Source organism: Sciurus vulgaris, assembly GCF_902686455.1.
Source record: "Sciurus vulgaris genome assembly, chromosome: 11".
Taxonomy (NCBI): Eukaryota; Metazoa; Chordata; class Mammalia; order Rodentia; family Sciuridae; genus Sciurus; species Sciurus vulgaris.
Genome location: NC_136472.1, coordinates 104,299,026 through 104,314,892, shown reverse-complemented (window position 1 = coordinate 104,314,892; position 15,867 = coordinate 104,299,026). Strand labels below are relative to the sequence as shown.

Below are 15,867 nucleotides of genomic sequence, written 5' to 3'. Positions count from 1 at the left end.
ATCCTTCCTTCCAAGTTTTGGTTCCCCTCTATAATCTGCTAACTTATATGCTCACTCTAGAAGTTAGAATTTATAACTTGCCCCAAATTTAAATTATCTACAAGAGGCTTAATCTATTAGGTGCTTACTCTGTCTTATCAGAAAACCTATGTAATTTTTTCTTCCAATTTTGCTATGTATGTATATATTTCACTGTCTCTCCAAACTATAATACCAAACCTAGTATATTCAGACAGGCCAGGATCCATAGAAAATTCTATCAACATGGTACTAACTAGAACAAATTCTATGAACCAATAACAAGAGGGAGATTAATAGTACTGATTAAACTTTTAAGCTTTTTCTGACAATTATGTTGGAAGGCATATTTGAGAAAGAAGATCAGTTTAGGGGTTCTTTTAATAATCCAAAGGTTATACAAGGGAGTAACAGTAGGCATGAAGAGAATAGGGAATAGGGCCAGAAAAATTAGTAAGTGCCAGGCACAGTGGCACATATCTGTAATCCCAACATCTCAGGAGACTGAGGCAGGAGGATTCCAAGTTGAAGGCAAGCCTGGGCAACTAAGTGACACCCTGTCTCAATAAATAAAAGGGCTAAGACCGTAGCTCAGTGACAAAGTACTCCTCCATTCATTCCCCAGTATGGCCAAAAAAACAGAATTTAGTAGGCAAGCAGCTTCAAAGAAACTAAAAAGAATGTCAAGGAAGTGACAAATAGTCTGTACCCATAATGCTCAACTTGAAAATAGTACAAAATTAAGTCTTCTCTCCATGTTTCTTAAACTCATAGCTATCATCTCCATATACCCTCCAGAAATGGGAAACTGGTGATCATGTTAAAACAACTCTAGCCCATGTCAAAAGTAGGTCCCACTAATCATCAATCACTATTCTCTGGACAATTCAGCTTAAGTTGAATTATCATTCTAATTAGAGGGCCTTCATTTAGTACATACGAGGAAACCTATCTGCTATATCTCATTTATACACTGACCAGCTTGATCCACCTTAAATGACTCTATATCCAATCACACTAAAGAAAAAAAATAAATAAATGATGCCTGTTTACACTATTAAGCTCAAAATCATATCCTGGGCTTTTTAATCTAGCAAACCCACCAATCCAAATTCAGCTATAAGTTCCTTACATATATATTTACACCTTCATCCAGTTCCTTTTCTCAGGTCTTTGTTTATGCTATTCCTTTGTTTAATTAAAACTCCTTATAACTACAATTCTTGGCATAGTTCTTTGTTCGAGACTCATTTCAACTTACATCTTCACAGTCATTTCACTCCTTATAATCAACCTAACAGATGTTATTACTTCCCTTTTAATGCTTATGTTGTCTTTACTGAGCCAAACTACAACAACACATGTATAGGGACCTCATTAGTCATCAGACAAAAGAAAATCAAAACCACAATGATATATTACTTCATACCAATTAGGATGGCTATAATCAAAAAGACAATGACTCATAATGTGAGGATACAGACAAACTGGAATCCTCATACACTGCTAGTAGGTGTGCAAAACAGTACAATCCCTTTGAAAAACAATCTGGCAAATTCTTCACATTTTTAAGTGTACAACTAGCATTTGACTGAGCAGCTGCACTCATAAGTGTTCATAAAAAATAGAAATGAATATTAACATCCAACAAAAACTTGTACATCAATGTTCACAGCATTATTCATGGCTGTCAAAAGGGTAAAAACACCCAAATTGCCTCAACTGATAAGTAAACAAAAGTGGTGTTTCCTTATAAATTATTATTCAGCCATAAAAACATGAAGCAGTGAAAATATGCAACAGCATTAATGAGCTTAAAAAACATTCTGCTAAGTTAAAGAAGCTAGTCACAAAAGATCACTGATGGCTCCATTTATATGAAATATACAGAATAAGGTTAATCTATTCAGTTGGAACACAAATCCATAGCTACTTATAACTAGAGGCAACTGAGTAAGTAGTTATAACTTAAAGGATACAGGGTTTCTTTTTGGAGGTCATAAAAACATTTTATAAATTGATAGCAATGAGGCTGACCAATTGAGTATACTAAGAAAACATGAATTATACTCTTTAAATGAGTGAACTCCATGGTGACAAATTATATCTCAGTAAAGCTATTACCCAAAAGAGGAAAAAAGACATGCTTAAAAAAATTAAATAAATAAAATAAAAGAACTGGTCTGCTGAGAAAGGAACATGATAATCCAATTCCCAACATATCTAAACCTATATCAGATCTTCAAGATCTACAAGAGTTCAGCATTTGAAAAATTTACTTTCTTTTTGCCAAAAGAAATCTGAACTATAAGTACTAATATTTAATAAGACCATTCAGCTGCTGACCTGCCCACCATGTGGATCTGCTACACCCTGCCGCACTTTTGGTCCCCACCTCCCAACGTGAGGTAGCCTCCATCTTGAGACACTGCAGTCACCTTCGTACACGCCTCCACAAGGCAGCTTCCACCTTGAAACACTGGACAGAGTTTGGAGACAGCCACCTGCCAAAGCACCACCTGCTGAAACACCACATCTCTGAACAGGCTGCCCAATACCAACATGGCCCACCCTTGCTGCCCCATCTCTGAAAGTGATTATCTCTACCTTGGAACACCTCTGCTGCCATCTTGGGTTACCTCCACTACTGCCACTGCCATCTTTAGCAGGGGCAGCTTCCATCTTAGGATACCAGCCAGAGACTAGAAGCCCAATATCAAGGTACCTACAGGTTAGCTGCCACCACCACCACCACCAACTAGGGATGTGGCCACTTCCATCAAAGGATTAACAGCTATACCTGAAAGAACATCATCAAGGTCCCTACAGGCTTGATTATATCTGAGGTACCTCTGCTAGATGTGCTAATAGTCACTATCTTGCTGTAGAGGCAGGAGAGTCTTGCAAGGGGTCAGTAGGTTGGAAGAGGGTGTGAGGGCATCTTGATCCCAACTCATTCAGTCAATCAGTCTGGCACCCACCTGGATCCCAGAGATAACACAGGTAGCACTTGCTGGGACCTGACATCAGCCTGGTCCACAACTCCCTCCCTAATACAGCATTCACCAATCACCTGGTCCCGCCAGTTTGGCAATCAACAGGGCCCTCCAGCTCCTCAATCTCAAGTCTCCCAAATAACCCCTAGCCACCAACTTGGCCCAAAACTTGCAGCTACATAGCTGGCCCACAGTTCTCAGCACCTGATCCTGATCTGCCTGATACAGAACAGTTTCCCACAAAAGGCACACAGGTCCCAGCTCAGTCCTCAGGACTTTCAGGGACAGAAGTTCCTGAATGGCAAGACAAAAGGGGGAGCACAGGGAGACACAATTTAGAGACTAAATTAGAGACCAGGAATTGTGGGGTCCACAAGTGAGGGAAGGGGCTAAGACCAAGCTCCTGCATCACACAAGTAGACCCAAAGGTGAGTCCTGGGGTGCAGTCTTCCAGTGAGACTGCCAGTTACTATACCCCACCTCCAAGAGTCCTGCCTCCAAGTCTAATCCTCCCACCTTAGTAACTTTCACCATACTAAAAGTGCAGTTACCAGCACATTCTAGACAACCCCACCTATTAGATGAGAAGGGAAGCAGAGAATATACTGAACTCCAACAGAAACAATTGTTCAATTTTGCTTCACAATTCTCCCGCACACACACACATTTTTTTCATTTTTTGTTTTTCATTTTCTGCTCTCCCATCCCCAACATCTTTGAAAACAAGTACTTCTCATGCATCAGACTACTGAAAACTGGGAGGTTTGGATAGTATGTTACAGTATTGTTGTAGAGTCTTCAATTTTTTTTACATGTTTTCTTTTGTTTCTTTTTTACTGGCATTCTCTATTGTCCCCTTATTTGCTTCGTTGGAATCTCTTTCTCTCATTTCTCCTGCTAACAACCAACTTCTTTTGGCTTCTCTTTCACTCTTCCTATGATCTAATACCTCTATATTCTCACCTCCCACCTCAAAAACATCACATTCTACACCCCTCCCACATTTTCTTTGTCCACCATTAGACACTATAGACCTTATTGCAAACCTACTGTTTATGTTGTAGATAATAATCAAACAAACCATCTCTGTTTATTGCAACAAAACTGTTAATGACTTAAGGGGGTTATTTGTTTTAATGTTACTTATTATTTGCATTGGGTGCTGTTAATATTGATCTCCCCCTTAAAGTTGAGGTACTGATAACCTACAGGGACACTATAAATCTATACAGGGGAAACTGTAATACCTCAGATCCGCACTGCTAGAGGAAAAAACACACAAACAACATGAAATAACAAGGGAAGAAAGTGCCCAAAACAAACCAAGATGCTATATTAATAGAATCCATTGACAACAGACAAAAGAAATGCCAGAGTTCAGAGTGTACATAATAAAAATGATCTGCAAAGTAAAGAATGATTTAAGAGACCAAATTCAGGCAACAAAAGATCACTTCAATAAAAGGTAAAAAGGGCAAATTCAAGAAATAAAAGATTACTTCAATAAGAGATTCTTTAAAAAAAGACCAAACAGAAATCTTTGTAAAGAAGGAAACAATAAACCCAATTAAAAACTCAATAGAAAGCATCACCAGTATGCTAGATCATCTGAAAGACAGAACCTCAGAAAATGAATACAAAATATTTAATCTTGAAAATAAAGTTGACCACACTGATAAGACGGTAATAAACCATGAACAGAACCTCCAAGAATTATGGGATAACATGAAAAGACCAAATTTAAGAATTATTGGGATAGAGGAAGGTACAGAGATACAAACCAAAGGAATGAACAATCTATTCAATGAAATGATATCAGAAAATTTCCTGAACCTGAAGAATGAAATGGAAGATCAAATACAACAGGCTTACAGAACACAAATGTACAAAATTACAACAGAGCCACACCAAGGCACATTATAATGAAAATGCCCATACAAAATGAGGAGAGAATTTTAAAGGTCACAAGAGAAAAGTATAACATTACATATAGAGGAAAACCAACTCGGGTATCACATTTCCCAACACAGACTAAGAGGTCCTTGAACAACACATACCAAACCCCTAAAGCAAATGGATGCCAACCAAGAATCTTATATCCAGAAAAAGTTGCAGATTTAATAACAAATAAAAATCTTCCATAATAAACAAAAGTTAAAAGAATTTACAAACAGAAAGCCTGCACTACAGAACATTCTCAGCAAAATATTCCATGAAGAGGAAATGAAAAACAATGAAAGTCAGCAAAGGGAGGAACTACACTAAAGAAAAATCAATCAAAGGAGAAATTAAGTCAAGTTAAAAAACAAAAAATAAGCCAAAATGACATGGTATACAAGTCATATCTCAATAATAACCCTGAATGTTAATGGCCTAAATTCATTAATCAAAAGACATAGACTGGCAGATTGGATTAAAGAAAAAAGACCCAACAAAATGCTGCAATCCAGAGATTCATGTCATTGGAAAAGACATCCACAGACTGAAGGTGAAAGGATAGGAAAAAACGTATCACACACACTGACTGCATAAAAAAGCAGGGGCTTCCATCCTCGTATCAGATAAGGTGGACTTTGAGTCAAAGTTAGTCAGAAGGAATAAAGAAGACATTTCACACTTAAGGAAATCACATATCAACAAGACACAACACTTGTAAATACATATGCCCCAAACAATGGAGCACCTATGTACATCAAACAAGCCCTTCTCAAACTCAAGAATCAAATAAATAGACCACAACACAATTAACACTGGGTGACTTTAACACACTTCTGTCACCACTAGAGAGATTTTCTAAACAAAAACTAAATAAAGAAGCTACAGACTAAAAAATACAATAATTTAGAATTAAAAGATACATGAATATTCCATCCATCAACAAGTAAATACAGTTTTTTCTCAGCAGCAGATGGATCCCTCCCTAACACAGACCATATATTATGCCACAAAGAAACTCTTTGTGAATACAAAAAAATAGAGATACGAGCTGCATTCTATCAGATCATAATAGAATGAAATTAGAAATCAGTGATAAAATAAAAACTGGAGCTATTCCAACACCTGGAGACTAAATAATATGCTATTGAATGGCACATGGATAGCAGAAGACATCAGGGATAAGATAAAAAATTCTTAAATGTAAATGAGAATACCAATACAACATATCAAAACCTCTGGGACACTATAAAAGCAGTACTAAGAGAAAAATTCATTGCATTGAGCTCATTCATTAAAAGAATAAAAAAGTCAACAAATAAATTACTTAACATTAAATCTTAAATCCCTACAAAAAGAACAAATCAACATTAAAAGTAGAAGACAAGAAACAATTAAAATCAGAGCTGAAACCAATGAAATTGAAACAAAAGAAACAATTGAAAAATCGACAAAACAAAAAGTTGATTCTTTGAAAAAATAAAATTGATAAACCCTTAGCCACACTAATGAAGAGGAGAGGAAAAATTCAAATTACTAAAATTCATAATGAAAAAGGAAATATCATGACAGACACTACTGAAATACAAAAGATAATTAGAAGCTATTTTGAAAATCTATACTCCAAAAAATTAGAAAATCTCAAAGACATCAACAAATTTCTAGAAATATATGATCCACCCAAATGGAAGCAAAAGGACATACACAATTTAAACAGACCAATTTTAAGCAGTGATATAGAAAAAGCCATCCAAAGCCTACCAACTAAGAAAAGCCTAGGACCAGAGAGATTCTCAGCCAAGTTCTACAAGACCTTCAAAGAAGAACTAATACCAACACTCCTGAAAGTATTCCATGAAACCAAAAAGGAGGGAACCCTTCCAAACTCATTCTACGAAGCTAGTATCACCCTTACACCAAAACCAGACAAAGAAAACATCCAAGAAAGAAAACTTCAGAGCAATATCCCTGATGAACATAGATGCAAAAATTCTTAACAAAATCCTGGCAAACTGCATACAAAAACATATTAAAAAGATAGTGTACTATGATCAAGTGGGGTTCATCCCAGGGATGTAAGGTTGGTTCAACATCTGGAAATCAATAAACGTAATTCATCACATCAATAGACTTAAAGTTAAGAATCATATGATCATCTCAACAGATGCAGAAAAAGTATTTGATAAAACACAGCACCCTTTCATGTTCAGAACACTAAAAAAAAAAAAAAAAATTATGAGTAGTAGGAACATACCTCAACATTGTGAAGGCTATTTATGCTAAGCCCAAGCCCAACATCATTCTAAACGGAGAAAAACTGAAAGCATTCCCTCTAAAAACTGGAACAAGACAAGGATGCCCTCTTTCATGCCTTCTATTCAACATCGTCCTTGAAACTCCAGCCAGAGCAATTAGACAGACAAAAGAAATTAAAGGGATAGGAATAGGAAAAGAAGAACTCAAACTATCACAATTTGCCAACATGATTCTATATTTAGAGAATCCAAAAAAATTCCACCAGAAAGCTTCTAGAATAAATGAATGCAGCAAAGAAGCAGGATATAAAATCAACACAAATAAATCTAATGCATTTCTATTCATAAGTGATGAATCCTCTGAAAGAGAAATTAGGAAAACTATAGCATTCATAATAAGTCAAAAAAAAAAAAAAACACTTGGGAATCAATCTAAAAGAGATAAGAAACCTCTACAGTGAAAACTACAGAACACTAAATAAAGAAGTTAAAAAAAAAAAAAAAAGCCTTAGAAGATGGAAAGGTTTCCCATGTTCTTGGATAGGCAGAATTAATACTGTCAAAATGGCCATACTACCAAAAGTGTTATACAGATTCAATGCAATTCCAATTAAAATTCCAATGAGGTAAATCTTAGAAATAGACAAGGCAATCCTGAAATTTATTTGGAAAAATAAGAGACCCAGGATGGCCAAAGCAATCCTTAGCAAGAAGAGTAAAGCAGGAGGTATCACACTACCAGACCTTGAACTATACCACACAGCAAAAGTAACAAAAACAGCATGGTAGATCAACAGGCAGGTAGACCAATGGTACAGAAGAGAAAACTCAGAGACAAACCCACACAAATACTGTTATCTCATACTAGACAAACATGCCAAAAACATACAATGGAGAAAAGATAGCCTCTTCAATAAATGGTGCTGAGAAAACTGGAAATCCATATGCAGCCAAATGACATTAGACCCCTATCTCTCATCCTGCACAAAACTCAACACAAAATGGATCAAGGACCTAGGAATTAGACCAGAGACCCTGCACCAATAGAAAAAGTAGGCCCAAATCTTCAACCAGACTTCCTTAACAAGACTCCCAAAGCACAAAAAATAAAAGCAACAATCAATAAATGGGATGTCAAACTAAAAAGCTTTTTCTCAGCAAAGAAAACAATCAATAACATGAAAAGAGAGCCTACAGAATGGGAGAAAGTCTTTACCACACACACTTCAGATAGAGCACTAGCCTCCAGAATTTATAAAGCACTCAAAAAACTTAACACCAAAATTACAAATAACCCAATCAATAAATGAGCTAAGGAACTGAGCAGACACTTCACAGAAGAAGATATACAATCAATCAACAAATATATGAAAAAATGATCAACATCTCCAGTAATTAGAGAAATGCAAATCAAAACTACTCTAAGATTTCATCTCACTCCAATTAGAATGGCAAGTGTCAAGAACACAAGCAACAATAAGTGTTGGCAAGGATGTGGAGAAAAAGGTACACTCACACATTGTTGGTGGGGTTGCAAAATGGTGAAACACTCTGGAAAGCAGTATGGAGATTCCTTAGAAAACTTGGAATGGAACCACCATTTGGCCCAGCTATCCCACTCCTCACTTTATACCCGAAGGACTGAAAATCTACATACTACAATGATGCAGCCACATCAATGTTTACAGCAACTCAATTCACAGTAGCTAAACTGTGGAACCAACCTGGATGCCCTTCAATAGAATAGATGAATGGGGAAAGAAAATGTGATATATATATATATATATACACACACATATACACACACACACAATAGAATATTGCAAAGGAAGAATGAAATTGTGGCACTTGCAAGTAAATGAATGAAGCAGGAGAAAATCATGCTAAGTGAAATAAGTCAACCCCCCCCAAAAAAAGCCAAATATTTTCTCTGGTAAGTGGATGCTAATACATTATAGTGGGGAGGATGCTGATACATAATAGTGGAGAGGGGGTAAGGAAAGAATGGAGGAACTTTGGACTACACAGAGGAGAATGCGGGGAATGGAGGGGAGAGGGCAGGGGGTGGGAAAGAGTATGGAATGAGACAGACATCATTACCCTATACACATGTATGGTTGCACAAACGGTGTGACTCTACATCGTGTACAACAAGAGTAATGAAAAGTTGTGCTCCATTTGTGTACAATGAATCAAAATCATTCTGCTGTCATGTATAACTAAACAGAACAAATAAAAATTAAATTTAATTTAAAAAAACAAAAATGTTTAAGAAAAGAATTTATTAGTGTGATATAAATGTAGTCTTAGAAAACAGAATTTCACATCATTAAAACTAGATATTATCAATGACTACCTAAAGTATGAAGCTAGGCAGGAAAAGGTCTCTCACTTAGAGACAAAAATATATTTATGTTTATGCTCACAGAACATTCAAAAATACTTTTTCAGTGTAAGTCAATCAGGTAAGCTTTACATAGCTCCAGAATACACTATTTCCAAGTATAAATCTTACAAATAAATTCTAGATAAGTCATAGCCAACAAAACTATCAAAGTAAATCTGCTTTTTCATTCATTTAATACTTGGAAAATTTGCACCAGCTATCAGAATCTGTACCAGGACCTGAACACACACTGATCAGTAAGTCATTGGAAGGCAGGCAAATAAAAGATTTTTATGTATCAGGGAATACTTTAAAAAAAAAAAAAAAAAATTAAGTTAAAAGTCAGAGACAATAACTGTAATGTTTGAGAACACCTTGCAAATCTACAGAGGAAAAAAAACAGTACTAGAAGTGAGGCTAAAGTAGCATAGAAGATGGAGTAAACATAGGGGTCAGATGGAGGTGGGGGGACCGTGGGGGAGACATGGGTAAAGGGAGCCACTGGGGACAAAAAACATTAAAGCAGGGATGTGGGAAGACTAGGTGGGGAAGGGAGGTGTAGGAACAAGGTGGGAGACATATCACGGGAGACACAGTATGGGGAAGACAGTAAGGATGGGCGCTTGGTAAAAAGACACAGTGAGTAGAAGACTTGGGGGGAAATGGGTGTAAGCAATATGGAGAAACAACTGAAAAGTGATTAATATTTGTTAATATTAGAATCAAAGGTGAATTCAATAATGAGACAACACTTCTAATTATTCCCATGTTCATATTCAGTGATAGTGAAGAGTAAATGGACACTGAAATTAAAACTACTGGGACAATGATCAATGTGACCTCTCTTTAAGAGGATTTGACAAAATATAGCCAAAATTTTAAAATATACCATATTCTCAGTCTGCAAATTTAAAAAGGCAGAACTACAAACCAATTTCACTCAGGACAACAAAAGTCACAATCTCTAACAAAATGCCTATTAGCAAATAAAATCTTGCAATATAAAGAAAAACAAATCATGCCTAAGAAAGGTTTTTCAAAGGAAACTAAATTGTTTCAACATTAGGGAGAAGAAAAAAATGCACCCCTATTAACAGACTAAAGACAACATGACCACCTTAATATCTGTAGAAGAGAAAACCGAAAAAATTCACCATCTATTTTTTTAATAAAAATACTAAACAAGCTAGGAATAGAATGGAACTTTCATAACCTGATAAAAGTATTTACAAAAAAACTGGAGGCTAACCACAGATGTCATGGTAAAAGACTGAATGCTTCCCCACTCCTCCCACCCTGAGATCAGGAACAACATATTGACATCTACTCTTAACACTACTACTCTTGAGAGCCTGTTCAGTGTAACAAAGCAAGAATATGAAATAAAAGTCACACAGATGGTAAAGAAAGTAAATTAATGGTGTTTGCAAACAAAGATGCTTTAATCAACTACAGAGAAAATTCCAAATAATTTTTTAAAGAAGCCACCAGAACAGGTCAGTTTAGAATAATTAGTAAACAAACACAAATTGTATTTCTACATACTGGCAAGAAGAATTAGAAATTAAAATCTTAAGAAGTACTACTTAAGTCATTTAAAATATCAAATAGCAACAGATGAATCTAAACAATATGCATGATATGTGTGCTTAAAATCATGAAACAGGGACTGGGGTAGAGCACTAGGCTAGCATGCATGAGGCCCCATGTTCAATCCCCAGTATCACATAAAAATAAAATAAAGGTATTGTGTCCACCCACAACTAAAAAAAAAAACCCTTTTTTTAATATTTTTAAAAATCATGAAACAATGCTAAAAGGCATTAAAGATGACCTTAAGAAACAAAGATATATCACATTCATAAGATTAAAAGATTTGATGTTTCCTCCAAGTAGATTTAGAGAGTCAATGTAATTCCCATGATGATAAAACAGGTTTTTTGTACTAATCAACTAGCTGATTCAAAAAACAATGAAAATGCAATGATCTAAGAATAAAATAGTCCAAAGTTTTTTGAGGAAAAAAAGATACCAAATTGGAAAACACACTAAGATTTACTATAAGGTTACACTAATCAAGACAGGTGTTATTGGTGAAAGCACACATACAGAGAACAGAACTAAGTCCACAAAGAAACCTACATATACACAGTAAACTGACTTTAATGGTTAAGCTAATTCAATGTAAAATGCATAGTGGGTCAATTACATATGCATAAGTAAAAACCTTAACCCCTTACCTAGCATCATACTCAAAAATTAAATTTAAGCAAATCCTAATCATGAATATAAAGGCTAAAAAGGTCAACCTTCTACAAGAAAACATAAGGGAAAATCTTCATGGCCTTGGATTAACCACACAGACTTATTAGATATGACACATTTATAAATTATAAAATAAAAAGTAATAAATAAATTTAATATGTCTGCTTTGGCAAGACACTTAAGTAAAAGAAGCCATAGACAGGGAGAAAATATTAGCAAAACACATCTCATAAGGGATATAGGTCCAGAATATAAAAAGAACTCTTTAAAAGTCAAGAAGGCAAGAAACACAATTTTCAAAAGCTAAAAAGACATTTCGCTAAAAAATGATACTTGTATGGCAAATACATACATGAAAAGAGGCTCACCGCTAGTCATTAGGGATATGAAAATTAAAACTATAACACTGGGCTCCGTACCTAGTAGGAATGGCTATAAAAACTGACAATATCATGCACAGGTGAACTGAAGAATCAAAACTCCCATACAGATGTGATGCAATTCCCATCAAAATTCCAATGATGTTCTTCATAGAAACAGCAGTCATGAAATTCATTTACAAAAATAAGAGGCCCAGAATAGCCAAAGTAATCCTTAGCAAGAAAAGCAAAGCAGGAAGCATCATAATACCAGAACTTAAATTATATTACAGACATATAAGAACAAAAACAGCATAGTATTGGCACCAAAACAGGTATAAAGACCAATGGAACAGGAGACACAGAGACAAACCCACATAAATACAGTTTTCTCATATTTGACAAAGGTGTAAAAAACATACATAGGGGAAAAGATAGTCTTTTTAACAAATGGTGCTAAGAAAACTATACAATTCATTTATAATAAAATGAAATATAACCCCTCTTTCTCACTGTGCACAAAACACAACTCAAGTGGATCAAAGACCACTTTTTTGGACCAGAAATGCTGCATCTGCTAGAAGAAAATGTAGGTCCAACATTTCAACATATTCGCTCAAGAACCAACTTCCTCAACAAGACTCCTAAAGCACAAGAACTAAAATCAAGAATCAACAAATGAGATGGTATCAAATAAAAAGGCTTCTTCACAGCAAAGGAAACAAAAATGTGAGGACAGTCTACAGAATGGCAGAAAATCTCTGCAATCACAATAAAAGATTCTCACATCAAAAACCATGAACATCACTGCCTTCCTTCATGTCATAATCATGACTCTGGCTACTTTCAAAACACAGCATCAGAAAATCAGTAAATACAATTAAAGTCAACAACCTCTTAGAATAAAATAAGAATTCTTTGGCACTTACTCTGTGCTTAAATGGGTGGGGGAGGGTCACTGAAATTCTTTCTTTTCCTAAAATCCCACTATGCAAAAACTAGTATATAGTAAGAAAACATAACAGAAGACCCGCCATGGAGAGTACACTTACCTGTAACACTTTATTCTCTGAAAGGTTCAACCCAAACACATTGCACCGTTTCACCGTAAGGAAATCACTATCAGGCCCATCTTCTTCCTCGTCATCTCTGTCCAAGAACTGCACAGAAACTTCTTTGACCTGTGTCTCCGTGTTGGGATCAGACTGAGTTTGAGACCCCTTTGCTTTTCCCAGTTTCTCTTCAATTTCTTCATCCTTTTCCTCCTCTTCACTAATATTGCTAGCCAGTCTATTCTCTGTTCCTTCTAGTCTTTTCCCACCTTTCTGAAGAATGGACATTTTCTCATTGAAATAGGCTCTAAATTCTTCCACCTCATCACTGGTGAGAGAAGGAGCCCTGGGCTCAGTTACCACATTGCCTTGACTCTTCACCAATTCTTTGGTAGGCTGTTTCTGAATTTTCTGAAGAAATCTTACCCGTGGTGCCACAGCAAGACCAAGAGACCTTAAAAATGAGAGGAAAAAAAAGGAACAAATTATTTCAGTACACTGATGGTACATGTACAGTATTATGAGTTTCTTGAATAGAGATATATTTCTAAAGCTTTCTTAAAGAAAATCTTCCTGAAATAAAACCCAACACTGACATGCTGGATTATCCAAAATGCAAACTAAAATGCACTGAGAAGCTGTCTGAAAAAATTTTAGACACTGGTTTTTCTTCTAGAGTAATATGGTATAAAATAAAGAGCACTACAACAAACTAAGGTGATCACAGGTCAAGTTCTAGACCTATCAATTTCCAATTCAACTCTCAGCTTTGGCTTCCTCATAACAGGATAATACCATGTTCCAGGACTATCTCAGTTGTTGTGAAGATTTAATTAATTAACTATATTAAAGTACATTTTATAAAAATGTGAGTTACTGAATAAACTGGAAAAGACATGGCCATGAAGGGGACAAAAACCAGTTCTCTGAAAGAATTAACTATAATCATCCCCATCCTATCTCATGCTTCTTAAACAAAACATGGCATAATCACTGCTCTAAAAATGAATTTTTATAAAAAGAAGTCAGAAGAAGAAAGAAAAATAATCTTGTTTTCTTCATCTATTATCAAGATTCAACTTAAGATCGGGTGTTTCCCAGCTGGGATCAAAGCTAACATCTTTTTCCTGTATGGCATGGTGAACATCAGAAACTAAGAAATAAAGTACTAAAAAGCATACATTCAGAAATAATACTGTTGAGGTTCAAATTCTGCCTCTGTCAATGACCATGTCAATGGTATCAGGAATAGCATTTAATCTCTCTAGACCCAAGTGTTCCTATTTGCAAAATTGGGCAGGAGCTCCAACTCATAGATTTGTTGTAAAAAATCAGTTGACAGATACAATGCAGTCAAAGTAGTGGTACACAAGCAACCACTGAGAACTTGGTATGATCATTATTACTATCATGGAGATGAGGGGTTAGGATCAAGAACTTGTATCCATCAAGGATTTCTCTTATTATGTTACACTTATTTATGTTTTCTTAGCTACTAAAACTTTGAGTTCTTAAAGAGTACATATTCATATATAATTTTATCATTGAGCACAATGATCTGTACATACGAGGCATGCAAAATATGTATCTATAGTAAAATTTTTAAAACCTTTATTATATCTTACATACATAGCACAGCTTTAGGCATCCAAGACTTCTACAAGACTACACACCTCAAGGAAATTACACATCTATCCACAAAAACTAAAAACACCAATAATTTAGCATCAAATTTATTTTTCTGACTCATCCAATCATCACAAAAAAACAGTCTTCAACTGTAAATGCGACATTTACTGGAGTCAGCTTAAACAAAATATCTCCTACATATGACCCTAAAGTATTAAAGACTTGTGCCATTCTTGTTTGCCAAGAATCCAGCTAAGTCAATCCAAAAATGAGGATAGTACTTCACATAGAGCACAAAACTCAGCTAAAATCTAAACCATGGGCCATACCCAGAAATGGTGAAACCATGAATGGGTAAATAAACATAAGCAAACAAAAACATGTTATCCTTCCATTACTTAAAGGGTCAGTTGCTTTGTACTGCTATCCAGCAATTTGCAGGGTTCTAAAACAAAACTGACAAATTATCTACTGTATTAAACATACAATAAAACATAGTGATAAAGAATAGAAAATAGCAGCTTGCCCAGACAAAAGTTTTTGTTACACTCAATTTAAAGGTCAAGGCACTCAAATTCCTGAAGAGCAGGCTAAAAATACAAATCTTGACTAGTAAACACATTTCATCATTAACTGGGCAATTTCATTCTGATATTCAAAGTATGATGAAGTTCCTGGTGATTCTATAGAATTTTTTTGTCAATGATTTTCCCACAAACAGGGCTCCCTTGAAGAATGAACACTCCTCTTTCATAGGTGAAAAAACCTTCAGTTTATTGTTGCTGCTTTTGTTTTGGTTTTGGTTTTTAAATCCTTCAAATATTAAGCCAAACAAAACCAATCATTCCATTTCATGGTAACCTCAGTCACTAAACAGGGACATCTTACCACAGTGACTCCAAGTACCCATATGAAATATCAACTCAGAAAGAATACTCAGGCAATAAGCAATATGGGGGAAACAATCTAACA

At 35.5% G+C, this 15,867-nt stretch overlaps 1 protein-coding gene across 1 annotated transcript in view; it reads right to left on the bottom strand.

Moving 5' to 3' along the window:
• DDX10 (DEAD-box helicase 10) overlaps positions 1-15,867 on the bottom strand; it is a 394,465-nt gene that overhangs the window by 299,964 nt on the left and 78,634 nt on the right. The window contains 1 exon segment of the mRNA XM_079101583.1: positions 13,267-13,720. Within this exon segment, the coding sequence (XP_078957709.1) occupies positions 13,267-13,720 (454 nt within the window).